The sequence below is a fragment of the Belonocnema kinseyi genome, chromosome 3 (assembly GCF_010883055.1).
Source record: "Belonocnema kinseyi isolate 2016_QV_RU_SX_M_011 chromosome 3, B_treatae_v1, whole genome shotgun sequence".
In the NCBI taxonomy this organism is placed as follows: Eukaryota; Metazoa; Arthropoda; class Insecta; order Hymenoptera; family Cynipidae; genus Belonocnema; species Belonocnema kinseyi.
In genome coordinates this window covers 157,914,927-157,930,578 of record NC_046659.1, presented here as the reverse complement: position 1 = coordinate 157,930,578, position 15,652 = coordinate 157,914,927, and the positions used below count along the sequence as shown (strand labels likewise).

The 15,652-nt window shown below is 25.5% G+C and overlaps 1 protein-coding gene across 1 annotated transcript in view; it reads right to left on the bottom strand.

The window, feature by feature from the left end:
• LOC117168694 (E3 ubiquitin-protein ligase MARCH6) overlaps positions 1-11,779 on the bottom strand; it is a 30,666-nt gene extending 18,887 nt beyond the window's left edge. The window contains exons 1-2 of the mRNA XM_033354375.1: positions 11,682-11,779; positions 524-962 (exon numbers count right to left, since the gene is read on the bottom strand). Coding sequence (XP_033210266.1) covers positions 524-907 — 384 coding nt within the window. The 5' untranslated portion in view covers positions 908-962; positions 11,682-11,779. The remainder of the gene's footprint in view (positions 1-523; positions 963-11,681) is intronic.
• Between the last annotated feature and the right edge of the window lie 3,873 nt (positions 11,780-15,652).

Genomic DNA, 15,652 nt, shown 5'->3' with positions numbered 1-15,652 from the left:
AATAATTGAAGTTTTTATTAAATCTTTTTAATCTATTCGAATTCTTTATCATTGAAATCTGCGAAATATGAAAAATATTATTGAAATCTTTGACAATCTGAATTTCATACCTGCATTTATTGTTAATTATTTATTGTTTATTAATCAAAGGGTCCGCGGTTTAAACCTGCTAACTGACATTTTTTCTATGCAGTTAATATCCCGCAAAGAAAAAGGTACAAGTCCTTTTAATTTTTTAAAATAGATTTTCGAAAATTACGTTCTCGTATCTACAGCATAGGCCCGTGGAACGATTTTCCTTCGCCGTGTAAAATTTCTGAAATGTTAGTTAACAGGTTTAGACCGCGGACCCTTCAATTCCTACTTATGTCAAATTTTTATATAGTATAATATTATTATACTAGTTCTACGCCAGGTAAAAATTTCGTTCCAAATTCTTCCAAATGCCTAGAAAGAACTTTTAACTGTCATGTTTATTAGACTAAAAGATAAAAAAAAAAAAAAGGAGTAGGATTATTCTTACTTTTACTAGATCAAGAGGTCCACTGAAGAGGGCTCTGTAGGTTCGACATGCTGTTAGAGGAACGATTCCGAGCCAGGCAACGGCGACTAGAGTGTAGTGGAGCCAGTACTTGACGGCGGTGACTATGCTTGAAAATAATCCGCCCACCACATCCCGAAGAGGCAGCCGTCGAGGCATGTCCGGGCTGTAGATTGGAGCAAAAGAAAAGCGGTATCCACAGAGCTCGCAGTACTCCTTGCGTGAATACCGCATCCACTGGAGCAAGCACTCCTGGTGGATCCATTTGATACTGCCCGTGCAAATGCAGGGATGAAAGAGAGGTCTCTCAGGGTCGTCCGATCGACAGACCCTGCATATGTCCGCACCTAACATGTCCTCCGCCATGTTGGGGCTTTAGGATTCGCCCTTTGTCACCTGATGGCCACCGAGACGATTAATCCTGAAAATTAAAATATCCTTCTTCATATCTATCAATCCGGGCCCCCAAGCTGGTGTGTATTTCACCTAGAGTTCTAAAGAGTTTATGTGCCCGAGAATATGTCGGGGAGCACGGCAATATCACCGAGAATTTCTTTGATGAATGTGCTCTTCGGGAATTGATTCGAATTAAAAAAAAAATTGGTTCGTAACGTTTGAAAAGCGAATCCTGTTTTCAATTAAGTGTTGAATTAATTTGACACATCGAGTTCTTACCTGGGTTATCAAACAATCAAATTTTCCATACATCACCAATAATGTTAGAAATGATTCCTATGAAAAATATTAATTCCACGATTAATTTAAAACAGGCCCCCGTAAAAAGGTACGCTTATAGAATTTAAAACGCAAAAATATTCTTGAATATTTGATACTGAGTTTAAAAATTGTATACATATATTATTTATTTTGTGATCGAATTCTAAAGCTTCAAGTTAAAAAATAACATATTCGTAAAAGTTTCAAAATCTTTAGATTAGAACATAAGACTTTTTTAGCTTGTTATAAAATAGACTACTTAAAAAACAATGAAACCTATTTTTTCAAAACCTAAAATTGTAATATTAGCGTATTGAATATAAATATAAATTTCAATATTACTTAAATTGATGAAAAATATTAATTCCACGATTAAATTAAAACAGGCCCACGTAAAAAGGTACGCTTATAGAATTTAAAACGCAAAAATATTCTTGAATATTTGATACTGAGTTTAAAAATTGTATACATATATTATTTATTTTGTGATCGAATTCTAAAGCTTCAAGTTAAAAAAATAACATATTCGTAAAAGTTTCAAAATCTTTAGATTAGAACATAAGACTTTTTTGGCTTGTTATAAAATAGACTACTTAAAAAAACAATGAAACCTATTTTTTCAAAACCTAAAATTGTAATATTAGCGTATTGAATATAAATATAAATTTCAATATAACTTAAATACTTAAAAAGCCATTTTTTAAAAAGTTTGTCTTTTTCATTTTAAAGTTTACCTGTTTTAGCAGAAATTAAATCTTTTTTCGATAAAAATGCAACCGTTTTCTTAGAAATTAAACTATTATACTATTTTCTTGAAAACTTAACTATTTCTTAGAAAATTTACATTTTGTTTAAAATTTATATTTTGGTATTGAAAAAGGAACTGAAATATTTTCTGGATGAAAGTTCCACTTAAAAAAAAAGGTTTTTTTTTCAATTACAAATTCATCTTTTTTGGGTAAAAATGCAACTATTTGGTAGAGAATGTAACTATTTTCTTAAAAATTCATCCTTTTTCGTTGAAAAAATTCGTCTTTTTGGATTGAAAATTCAACTTTTTTTGTACTAAAAAATTCTTCTGCTTTAAGATAAATTTCATATTTTTTGATAAAAATGCAACTATTTGCTAGAGAATTCAACAATTTAGTTAAAAAGTCCTCCCTTTTGGTTAAAAGTTCGTCTTTTTGGATTGAAAATTCCATTTTTTTTATAGAAAATTATTTCTTGTTAAAAAATTCATAGTTTGATCGTGAAAACTCAACTAAAATCTTTTTCAACAGAAAATTCAACTGTTTTTTGTTGAAAATTTATCTTTTTGATTTAAAACTTCATCTGTTATAGAAGAAATTAAATTTTTTATATGAAAATGCAACTTTTTGGTTAAAAACATTTGGTTAAATCGCTTTTTAAGAAATCACTTTTTTATTCAAGATTTATATTTTAAGTTGAAAAGTTATCTCGTTGGTTAAAAGTTTAATTATCTTGTCGACAATTAGTCTTTTTTAATTGAAAATTAAAATGCTTGGGTCAAAGTTAAACTACATCGTGAAATTTTTCTTTGTTGAAGGCGTATGTCTGGTTGAAAATTTAATTGTTTAGTGGAAAATACTTCTTTTTCCTTGCTTAGAATTCATTTTTTAACCGAAAATGAATGTAACTTTTCCATTTTTTTAAGATTGATATTTTTTTGTTAAAAATTCGCGTTTTTTTGTTGTTGTAGAAAACAATTTTTTAGTTTGAAATTTCCTTTTTTTGCGTAAAAATGCATCAGTTTTGTGGAAAATTAATTTTTTTTTGATCAGTCATATTTTTTGTTTGAAAATTTAATTTCTGTAAAGAAAATTTGTCTTCTGGTTTGAAGGTTCAATAATTTAGATAAACTTTGATTTATTTTTTGAGTAGAAAATCTTCATTTGTTGGGAGTTCTTTTTGGTTTTAAAATTCTTTTGTTGTATAAATTCAATTCTTTTTCAATTAAATAATTAATGAGCTACTGCTTTGCATATTTTAAATTCCTGAATATGTCTGAGCTAGAAAATAATTTATATTCAACCGTTGATATAATAACCTGAACAATAAATATTATATAATAACAAGTAAATTCTACTAAATTCTGTCATATTCTCAATTATATAACCTGAACTTAAATTCTCAAGAATTTAAGAACTCTAAATGGTGGTCTACCATTTCGCCACATGGTGCGAAAAACTGGAACTAGAAAGAGTAGGGACAATTTTAAACATGTATTTTAATTTTTGCAAAAAAGTGTTTTTACGATTGTTTTGTAAAGTTTAAAAAAATTATTGAATACTAAAAACAAATATTCATCAAAAACGAATAGTTTTAGATAGAAATTCCATCTTATAAAGCGAAAAACACATTTTTGTGAAATGTTTTTTTTTTTAAATACAATTATTTCACTATTTCATGTGAGTTTCAATGCATTGTGAGCTTAATAAAATTTAATTAATGTATGTAGCGAACAAATTTTATCCACATTATGCCAACAATACGAATAATAGAAGATTGGAATTTAAATAGGAATTCTAACCTAACTTCTAGATCAGATTATTAAATAGTAAATACTTCATGTATAAATTAATAAAAATGTACAACAAATGTGTTTTTTCGCGTTATAATATGTAAATTCCATCTACCACATTTTGTTTTCGATAAAGACTTATTTTTATTATCCAATAAGTACTTTAAACTCCACAAAAAAATCGTTCGAACAATTTTATGCAAAATTAAAATGTATCTTTAAAATCATACCTATTCTTTCTACTTCGGACGTTTGTCACCAGGTGGCGTACCACAGTTGAACCATTCCTAGAATTTCGGCCCTTCAAACCGGGTTTTTTTTGCAATTTTAGATAAAATAATTTTTAAATACGTAATTTTTATTCGAACCGAAGGTGCGTTATATTGTTTTTTTTTCTTTCGAGACGTTCAACAGAAAAAAATTATTAAAAATTGAAGGCGGTAAAACACTTAATCAAGTTGGTGTCACGTGGGTGTCAAGTGACTCAGAGGTTCTCATTATTATCAATCAAGGTCACGCACAGTGGGAGGAAATGCACTTCTTTTTTGTTTAAAAATGTCCAGAGCCTTCAATTTTGGTCCGATTAAACATTTTTTTATAAATTAAATTTCATGAAACTCTGAAGAGCTTGACGCTCTGAACTCTTGCCTTCTATATTTGATTATTAATCATTTTTCCACTCAAAGTATGGAAAAACTGAAATTTTGTACATAACAATTTGTTGCGCTTTAATAACTGACCAGGAAAACTTTATATTGTCTTAAATAAATGTTTAGAGACTTGTAAAATACAAATAATTTGCTTATTATTCCATTTATTAGTCTTATTATCGGTAAAAATTTTTTTTACTAAATGTACTTCATATTAATGTCGGAATAATATTTAATTACAAAACTTATTTAAAGTTTATGATAAACACTTCTAAACAATTCTTGAGGAAAAATATTAAAATTTGAGATTATTCAATTTTTAATTTCTATTAATCGCCAGAAAGACCTTAGGTATTCCTTAAAATAATAAATATTTAATAATATTTGATAAGATATAACAATTTGAATTTTTATAAACAAATTCAAAACTTTCGTCCTTTCGCATAGAATTTTTTTTTTGCACTCGTTAAGCTATTGGACGAATGACTGCTAGTTACAAAAATACTAGAAAAGTTAACAATAATCCCTGTTATTACCCATTCTTGTGACAAAATATTTAAACATAAGGTTTTATCAAATTTGAATTTTCTTTGATGGCCAGAATAGGTACAGATTTCGTCAGTTTCGCGTAGCAAAAATCTGGTTCCTTAAAATGAAAAATTGAGAAATATAATTATTTTCCGTAACCATGGTATCCAGAGTTATGTGTTGTTTCAATAACTTTCAGTTGTTTCAATATTCTCTGTCAGAAATATGTGCATTGGATTAAGATACATTTTGAATTTTTTTATCTAAATTATTGATAAACACTTAAGTTGTTATATTTCACTAAATATTATCGAAGATACATTTTTTTAGGAACATCCGCAGCCATTCTATCGATTAAAGAAATTTAAACTTTGATAAACCCTTCAATTTGAATATTTTGTCACGAGAATTATTTACAACAATTGTTATTCTTTAATTCTCAAATATTTTTGTGACTAGCAGTCATTCTTCCAACAGCTTAAAACATTTCCAGTGCAAATTTTTTTTCTATGCGAAAGGGCCACAAGAAATGTTTATAACAATGGTTATTATGATTTTTTTAATTGGCGTTGTAATTAAATGCCATTCCTGGATTAATATAAAGCACTTGAGCAAACCAAATTTTTTTTACCGATAATAAAACTATTTGCTCCTTTGTTCATCAAATTTGTTTATAAAAAATAAATAGAATAAATAAAAAATTTATTATAAACGGAATAAACAGCATTTCATATATAAATTGAAAATTTTCAAAGTGATTAATTAATTTTAAACAAAAAATGTCTTTTCTGCTATAAACAGGCTGCAAATTATTTTAATCCATTTTAAACTAGAAATATTAAAAATTGTACGATTACATTTTTGTTATAAACTGAATACTTCCTAAATTAAAAGTTAAATTATTTTTACTTTAAATAGTTTAAAAATCCTTAGAAAGCTTCAAAATTTTATTTCAAAATCTTGAAAAACCTACATGTTCTTTTACGTTTATTCAAATTTTCAATTAATTTGGAAATTTTTTCAGAACTTCTAAATATCTTTTATAACGATTCGAATTCTCTCTAAATTTTTTTAATCCTGTAAAATGGAAAACATTTTTGAAAATTTTTAAATCTTTTTAAATATTCTCTTAAAATTATTGCTTCAAAATAAAAAGTCATTTTAAATTTTCCTCGGAATCTTAAGAAAATGTTTTTTATTCTTTTGAAGCCTTTCATAATTCTTAAAAAAATTCTAAATTTTTTGTTCGAAATTTGCAAAAAACTATTTTTAATAATTTTGAACCTTGAATGCGTTTTGTTATGTTTTCAGTAATTGATTTATATTTAATATTTCAAACAAAATAGTCGAATAGTCAAACAAAAAAGAAGTTGTAACCAAAATATTGCATTTTCATAAAAAAAAGAAATTCCTACTAAAACAGATGAATTTTTAAATTAAAATGATACATTTTCAGAAAAAGTTGAATTTTTTGTAAAAAATTAAAATTTCAAACAAAAAATGTAACTTTTCAGCATAAGCCTTCAATCAAAATATTTTTTTTAACAATGTATTTCATCTTTTACTCAAATAGTTGGATGTTCCATTAAAAAAGATTAATTTTCAACAAAATAGTTGAACTTTCATACAAGGAGATCAACTTCAAACTAAAAATATAAGTCTTTAAAAAAAAATTTGTTAACAAAGTGATTCAACCGAATCTTTCATAAAAAATAGTAGAATACTCAAACAAAGAAATTTTTTAAACAAAATTGTTGCATTTTCATTTTGGAAAAAATGAAATTTCTAAAAAAAAATTGAATTTTTAATCCAAAAAGACTTATTTTTAACAAAATATTTGAATTCTCTACCAAATATTACATTTTTATCCAAGATAGATGACATTTGTACTAAATCAGATTAATTTGTAATAAAAACGACTAATGATTGAAAATACACTTTTTCTTGTGAAATTTTTTTTCTTTTATCTGAAAATTTAACAGTTCCATTTTTGGTTGAAACTATTCTTTTTAACTATTTAGCAGAAAATTAATGTATTTTGTTGAAAAGTCGCCATTTTGGGTAGAAAATAATTCGTTTGTTGAAAATTCCACTTTTTGGTTGAGAATTTTTAATTTTATGCAATATACAGGATAAAGTTTCAACTTAAAAATATATAATTTTTTTTAATCAAAAAGTTAAATTTTCTACCAAACCGTTGACTTGTCTACAAAAAAGTAGAATTTTTATCAAAAAAGTTCGTTTAAAAGCAAATAGTTTAATTTTCAACTATCATTTTAAATACTTAATAAAAAATTAATTTGCTTACAAAGTAATAAATATTTAACCGCATAGTTCAATAGTAATTTAAAAAATAAATTTTTAACGAAAAATTGAATCCGTTAATTTTTACTTTAAAAAATTAATTTTCAACCCAAGATGAAACGATTTTCAACTAAATAATTAAATTTTCAATTAAGTAATAGATAAAAATAATAATCCATACAAAAATAACTTTTAAGTCCAATAAACGAATTTAAAAAAAATGTTGTTAAATCTTGAACCAAAAAGATTAATTTTCGAATAAGAAGATTAATGTCCTATAAAAAAAAACAATTTCCAGCTGATAGAAAATATATAGGATAAAGTTTCAACCAAAAATGGAATAATTACAATTTAAGGTAAAAACTCGGATAAAAAAGTAACTTTGAAAAAAAGAACGAATTTTCAACAAAATTGTTAAATTCTCGATCAATCAGATTAATATTCTATCAAAAAATAATAGTTTCAAACAAAAAAATAATTTTAACCAAAAAAGAATGAATTTTTTACAAAGCTATTAAATTTTCAACCAAAAAAATGAATTTTCGACCGAGAAGATTATTGATCTACCAAAGAAACGAACTTTCAACAAAATACATAAATTTTCAACAGCATTATTTAATTATAAGCCAAAAGGACGAATTATCTGAGAAAAAAGTTTAATTTTCAACCCTAAAATATTATTCTTAAACCAAAAAGTTTAATTTTCAAACAAATACTTTAATTTTCTACCAAATTTCTCATTGAAACGATAATTTTTTAACAAAAAATCGAAGAATGTAATAGTTATTTTAAAAATTTATTTTCAACCAAACATGAAACTAATTTTCATCAAAATAGTTAAATTTTTTACCAGAGATGCAGTTTCAGTTTAAACAATTATTTTTAAAAAGTTGCTAAATTTTTGACAAAAAAGAGGACTTTTTAACAATATTGTTGCGCTTTCGACAAAATAATTAAATTTTCAACTAAATAATCTATAAAAATAACAACCTTTAAATTAAATAAACGAATTTTCAAAAAATTTGTTAAATCTTGAACCAAAACGATTAGTTTTCTAACAAGAAGATAAATGTTCTATAAGAAAAAAGGAATTTCAAGCTGATAAAAATATACAGGATAAAGTTTCAACCAAAAATGGAATAATTACATTTCCAGATAAAAACTCGGATGAAAAAAGTAACTTTGAAAAAAAACACACATATTTTCAACAAATTTGTTAAATACTCGATCGATAAGATTAATATTCTATCAAAAAATAATAATTTCAAACATAAACATAATTTGTAACAAAAAAAAAATGAATTTTTTACAAAGTTGTTAAATTTTCAACCAAAAAATTGAATTTTTCGAACGAGAAGATTAATGTTTTACTCAAAAGACGAATTTTTAACCAAATTGAATAGGTAAATTTTCGGATAAAAACTCGGATGAATAAATTACTTTGAACAACAAGAAAACGAATTTTCAACTATTTTTTTAAATTCTCACTTGAAAAAATTAATGTTCTAAAAAAAAAAAGACGAATTTCCAATTTAACAATAATTTGTAACAAAAAATATTAATTTTCAACAAAGCTGTTAAATTTTCAACCAAAAACATGAATTTTCGACTAAGAAGAATAATTTTTTTTTAATGATCTACCAAAAAGACGATTGTTTAACAAAATACATGAATTTTGAACATTATTTAAATTTAAGCCAAAAGGATGAATTATTTAGAAAAAAAAGGTTTATTCAACTCAAAAATATAATTTTTTTCAATCAAAAAGTTTAATTTTTTACCAAACCGTTTTGTTTTCCACAAAAAAGTAGAATTTTTATCACAAAAGTTCGTTTAAAGCAAATAGTTGAATATTCAACTATCATTTTGAATACTGAATACAAAATTAAATGAAATCGGTTAATTTTTACGCAAAAAAATTCATTTTCAAACAAAGATGAAACGATTTTCATCAAAATAGTTAAATTTTCCACCAAAGAGATGAACCTTTAACTAAAAAAATTAATTTGTATAAAAAAAAGATGACTTTTTAACAATATTGTCGCGCTTTCAACAAAATAATTAAATTTTCAACTGAATAATACATAAAAATAATAATCCACAAAAAAATAACTTTTAAATAAAATGAACGAATTTTCAAAAAATAGGTTAAATCTTTAACCAAAGAGATGAATTTTCGAATAAGAAGATTAATGTTCTATAAAAAAAAAAAGAATTTCCAGCTGATAAAAATATACATGATAAAGTTTCAACTAAAAATGGAATAATTACATTTTCAGATAAAAACTCGGATAAGAAAAGTAACTTTGAAAAAAAAGAATGAATTTTCAACAAAATTTTTAAATTCTCGATCAATAAGAATTAATATTCTATCAAAAAATAATAGTTTCAAACAAAAAAATAATTTTTAACCAAAAAAATGATGAATTTTTTATAAAGTTGTTAAATTTTCAACCAAAAAAATTAATTTTCCAAAGCGAAGATTCATGTTCTACCAAAAAGACGAATTTTTAACAAAATACATGCATTTTCAACATTATTTAATTTTAAGCCAAAAGTACGAATTATCTATGAAATAAAGATTTATTCAACTCAACAATATAATTTTTTCAATCAAAAAGTTTAATTTTCTACCAAACCGTTGAGTTTTCTACAAAAAAATAGAATATTTATCACGAAAGTTCGTTTAAAAGCAAATAGTTGAATTTTCAACTATCATTTCGAATTCTTGATGAAAAATTAATATTTTTACAAAGTAATAAATAATTAACAGCATAGTTCAATTTGTAATTATACAATTTTCAACCAGAGATGAACCTTCAACCAAAAAAATAAATTTTTGATAAAAAGAGATGACTTTTTTACAATATTGTTGCACTTTCAACAAAATAATTAATTTTTCAACTAAATAATATATAAAAATAATAATCCACAAAAAATATCTTTTAAATCAAACAAACGAATTTTCAAAAAATTGGTTAAATCTTGATTTTCGAACAAGAAGATTAATGTTCTATACAAAAGAAAAAACGAATTTCCAGCTGATAATATACAGAATAAAGTTTCAACCAAAAATGGAATAATTACAATTTAAGGTAAAAACTCGGATAAAAAAAAGTAACTTTGAAAAAAAGAACGAATTTTCAACAAAATTATTAAATTCTCGATCAAAAAATAATCATTTCAAACATAAAAATAATTTTTAACAAAAAAAGAATGAATTTTTCACAAAGTTGTTAAATTTTCAACAACATTATTTAATTTTATGCCAAAAGGACGAATTATCCAAGAATAAAGTAATTTTCAACCAAAAAATATGATTTTTCAATCAAAAAGTTTAATTTTCAACCAAACCGTTGAATTTTCTACCAAACTGGTAAATTTGTAACTGAAACGATAATTTTTTAACAACAAATCGAAAAATTTAATTGTTAGTTTAAAAATAATTAAATTTTCAACCAACTAATAGAATGTTTACCTAAGCTCTTTTTCTAACTTTTTCTGTTAGGACTATGCCACTGGACAATTGGGAGAAAATAGCGTAATTTTTTTCGAAATAATAGTAAAATAGTGCCATGGCTTAAAAAAATGTCAAATAGTGTCAATACTGTGGTGAGTTTGAGGCCTGATGCACATAAAACACACTTCTAATTCAAAACTGGTTAATTTTTATCGCTGCAATATGGAAATATTGTACTCTACTGAAAATATTAGGCTTGTCTACTTGTTTTATACGAGATGACTAATGAAACACATGTTGAAAACAATACGACCTGACCTTTCGAGAACTCTCTTTTCACAAAAATATACTCGCAAAACACCACGTAACTTCTTTTTGTATAAAAAATGCGTCAATTAGAGGCATGCAGACAGAATGACACAGGAAAATTGATTCTTGTCATCGTTTTTACAAATTCGAATCATATGCAATTCCGAAATAAAGTTCGCCTAATATAAACAAACAATTTTGAATCTTTCAGAGATAAAATGCACAATTATCGATCAATTTTTATGATACGCAGTAGTGGTTATTTACCTTTTAAGGACCGTTTTTTAGTTCTTTGTATGCATAACGATTACACAAATTTCACCAGATGACCAACAATTTTTCGAATTTTGTGATAGGCCCTTCCACTAAACTTATCGCATTTTCAAGTTAAACTAGCTTGTATACAGAAGGTTTCAAGAAACTCAAATAGTTCAATATTTTCTATTATTTTTACAGTCTGGAATTGCGAGCCAAACGAAATGTCAAAATAGGTTAACACGAACCTGGCCTAAGTCTAAAATATTGGAACAAACAAAATGCGTCGTTCCCTCGATCGACTTTAAACCGAATAAATAAACGCTAGGCGAGGAAGGAAAATATAAAATACTAAAAATTGTGATTACTACTTACGTGCGTTTTCTCAAAAGTACGTAAAAACGAAAATTATAATGTAAAATATCGAAAAGTTTCTACTGCTACTTCTTTCTGTCTGGAGCTGGTACTTTCTGTGATAAGAAACAAAATCACTAGAAGAAAAAAACTAGTCGCTGCTGGTGTCAGAATAGCCAACTATTTCGTTAAAGTCCCGGGAAATTCAGTGTTTTCCGTCGGTTTTTAGTATTTAGCCAATCAGTTTCAAGAAGTGAGAGAAAGCTTCATTTGGATTGGTCGATGATGCCACGTCAATTCCCGCGTTTTATTTAAAAAATGGTAATTGTTTCCTTTGATGACTTTCGTATTTTTGTGTAAATGGTTTGAAACATTTTGGAAAATCTTCTCTTTAATCGAAAATTAAAAATTTTACCAGAGTTAACGTATATTAAGGTGATTTTGACTGATTTTGGATTTTTTCGATTTTTTTTGAAGGGGAAAATATAAAACTTTTTGGGTCCCCCCGGAATGACATTTTATTTTTGGACTTAAGAGATGATTTTCGAATGAAGAATTACGTATATTTTCGTAATCAGCCCCTCAATATACGTTCGTATATGTGGTTTTAACATAATTACGTAAATGAACGTGATTTTGAAAGATTTTTATTCTTTGCTTTCTTTAAAAATCAAAAAATTAAAACTTAAATATGTGTGTTATTATATTATTTTTTGATAAAAAGACAACAATTTACGTTAATTAGGTTAAAACCACTTATACTAACATATTTTCAGGTGCTGAATACGAATATATTCGTAATTTTAATCCAAAATCTTTTATTTAGTCCAAAAGTAAAATATCATCCAGGGGAGATCCAAAAAGTTTAATATTTTCTCAAAATTAAAAAATTTGAAAAAATTAAAAATCTGTGGAAATCACGTTCATTTACGTTATTTTGATTTAAGAAAACATTCGCAATTTTTTAATCGGCAATATTCTCTTTAGTCAAAAAGTAAAATATCATCCAGGGGAAACCCAAAAAGTTTAATATTTTCCTCAAAAAATTTAAAATCTGTCAAAATCACGTTCATTTATGTTATTTATGATAAAACAACTTATACTAACGTATTGATCAATTAAAAAAATAGTTATCAAGTTTATAAAACAAAACCCAATAATTATTGGTAATTTTAGAAAAACATTCATAGTTTAGTAATTATTAAATTACATCTACCAATTTTTTAATTTATACTATTGTGATATTTCAGATTAAGGAAATAATAAATATTAAAACTAATTCCATCTCGAAAAGATTACCATTTTTTAATAAACATTCGTAATTTAATAATGATTAAATTATGAATTGAGGAAGGAGACTGAAAAATCTCGAAAAATAAAATGACCGAATTAGAAAATTCTTGAATAATAAAACTCTCGGAATTATAAAGTTGCCGAATCATAAAACTTACGAATTAAAAAATTCCGGAATAATGAAATTTTATTCCTGCATTGTAGATAATATTAACTAATTAGAAAATTCCCTAAAAATAAAATACCCGACAAAATTTGCCGAATTAGAAAATATCCGAACCAGGAAAAGACCGAGTTTAAAATTTTTTTTAAATTGTTTTTTTAATCAATATTATTGATGTATCAGTAATAAAATAATAAAATATTTTTATTGGAAATTCTTTTTTTTATTTTGAAAGTTTCTTAATATTACTTTTTGAATTATAAGTAAAAGTAATTGTATAACAATTGTATAAAAATATATTTATAAGCACGCAACAAAAAACCTTCTTTTGAATGCTATGGATACTTTCAATCAAAATTATAATTTACAAATTTATTTTTTTCGACTATTGTTATTTTAGATTCAAATAATAATTTTTTTTTAAACTTTAAGCAGTAACAAAGTTTGTTTCTTTCATAAAAATATTTGATTGTTTTATATTTAATAAGGAAATGAATAATATTTAAAAACAAATTTTTAATTGTAATTTTCATTTTATAATTGGGCAATTTTCTGTCGGAAATTTTAAAATTCGTTGATATTAATGCTGGCTGGAATTGAATTATTCGACAATTTTCCAATTCGTCATATTTATATTTCGACAATTTTATAATTTCTGGAATTTTATTTTTCGAGATTTTTTCGGCGTCTCTGATGAAAAAAGATAAAAATATTAAAAATAAATACAACAATAAAAAATATGAAAGAATAAATTGTGAATATTTAAAAAAAATTAAGTAATTATAAATATTTATAAAAAATGGTAATTTTTCGAGCTGAAAAAATTAAGTTCTGGCCCTACCATTTTTCAATATCATAATTTCCATATTACATTCTCATCATTTATGATTGAGAAAGTATTAGAATTGTCGGAAATGTGACATCACACTTTTTCAACGGATCTCCACGCTTCGAGACCCCCTGAATCCGAAAATCAGGTTCTCACGATGGCGTCTGTCTGTCCGTCCGTCCGTCCGTAAACACGATAACTCGCGAAAAAATGAACGAATCGAATTCATCTTTGTCACACTTTTTTTAGGTCCTAAAAGTAAGGACGAGTTCGTGAACCAGCCATTTTTGATAAAAATTCAAAAAGTGAGCGCATTTTGAAAATTTTTGAGACCACTTTTTTCTGTATTTGAAAATTCTATGTACGGATATTTATAGTATTAAAAAAAAACAATTTATCCTTATGACTTTTTTCGATAAAAAGAAGATTCTCAGAGTTATAGCGTTTTCAAAATTTTTTTAATCAACCGAAAATAAAAATTTGAAGCCGAAAAACGCACGATACGAAAAAAAGTCAAAAGAAGAAAAACAGTTATTTTTGAAAGATTTAAAAGATTATCATAAAAAATGTTTGGATTTTCTTCAAAAATCGAAAATTCAAATTTTGATTGCACCAAAAATAATGGAAAATAAAAAATTCCATTTTGTGGACAAACTATGTAGGATACGAAAAAGATGAATTAACAAAACTGGTTATCCCAAAAAAATTTAAAACTTCGTTAAGAATCACCTTTTGATAGGACGCCTACTTTTTGTTTTATACGTGAAAAATAACGTTGAAAAAAAATAAAATAAAAAAAAATCTGTGGAAAAACGACGAAAGTTGTTTATATTATAATAGTTTCAATTAATGAACTGTTAAATATTAATAAATAAAAATGTATTAATTATTAAATTATTAATTGTTAAAGAAATGAAACTTAAATATGACCATAAGTAAGACAAATAAATAAATTATGAAAAAATATTAAAAATTGAATAATTATTAAATTATGAATATCGACCCAGTACCTCCGATTCTTTAAATCACTAAAGAATAAAAATTCAATTACACCAGAATTTTGGGCTTTTTTGGGCTCTTAAAATACGCAAAAAAATTTTCCCCAAACCAACCCTTAACTTCCAAAATCAACCCCCTTCAAAAAATTGAAAATTTTCAGTAATTCAATAACGGGATATTTTTGGGCTTTTTTTGGGCTCCCAGAAAACACCCACTTCGTTTTTTGGGCTCCAACCCTTAACGTCAAAAACCAACCCACGTAGATACTACTTTGTCAAAAAATGAATTTTTCTAGAATTTTTCAATGGAAATAGAGTCTCTGATTTTTGGGCTCCTCGAAAATATTTGATACGATTTTTGGACTTCAATCCTTAACATCAACAATCAACGCCTCTCTACCACGTAGATACAACGTTGTCAACAAATAAATTTTTTGACGTTAACGGTTGAAGCCCAAAAATCGTAGCGTGGATTTTCGAGGAGCCCAAAAATCAGAAACTCTATTTCCATTAAAAAATTCTACAAAAATTAATATGCAGACAAAGTTGTATTTACGTGGTAGAGAGGGGTTGATTTTTGACGATAAGGGTTGAAACCCAAAAATCAAAGTGGGTATTTTCGAGGAGCCCAAAAATGAGAGACTTTATTTCCATTAAAAAATTCTACAAAAATTTATTTGTTGACAAAGTTGTAACAACGTGGTTGAGA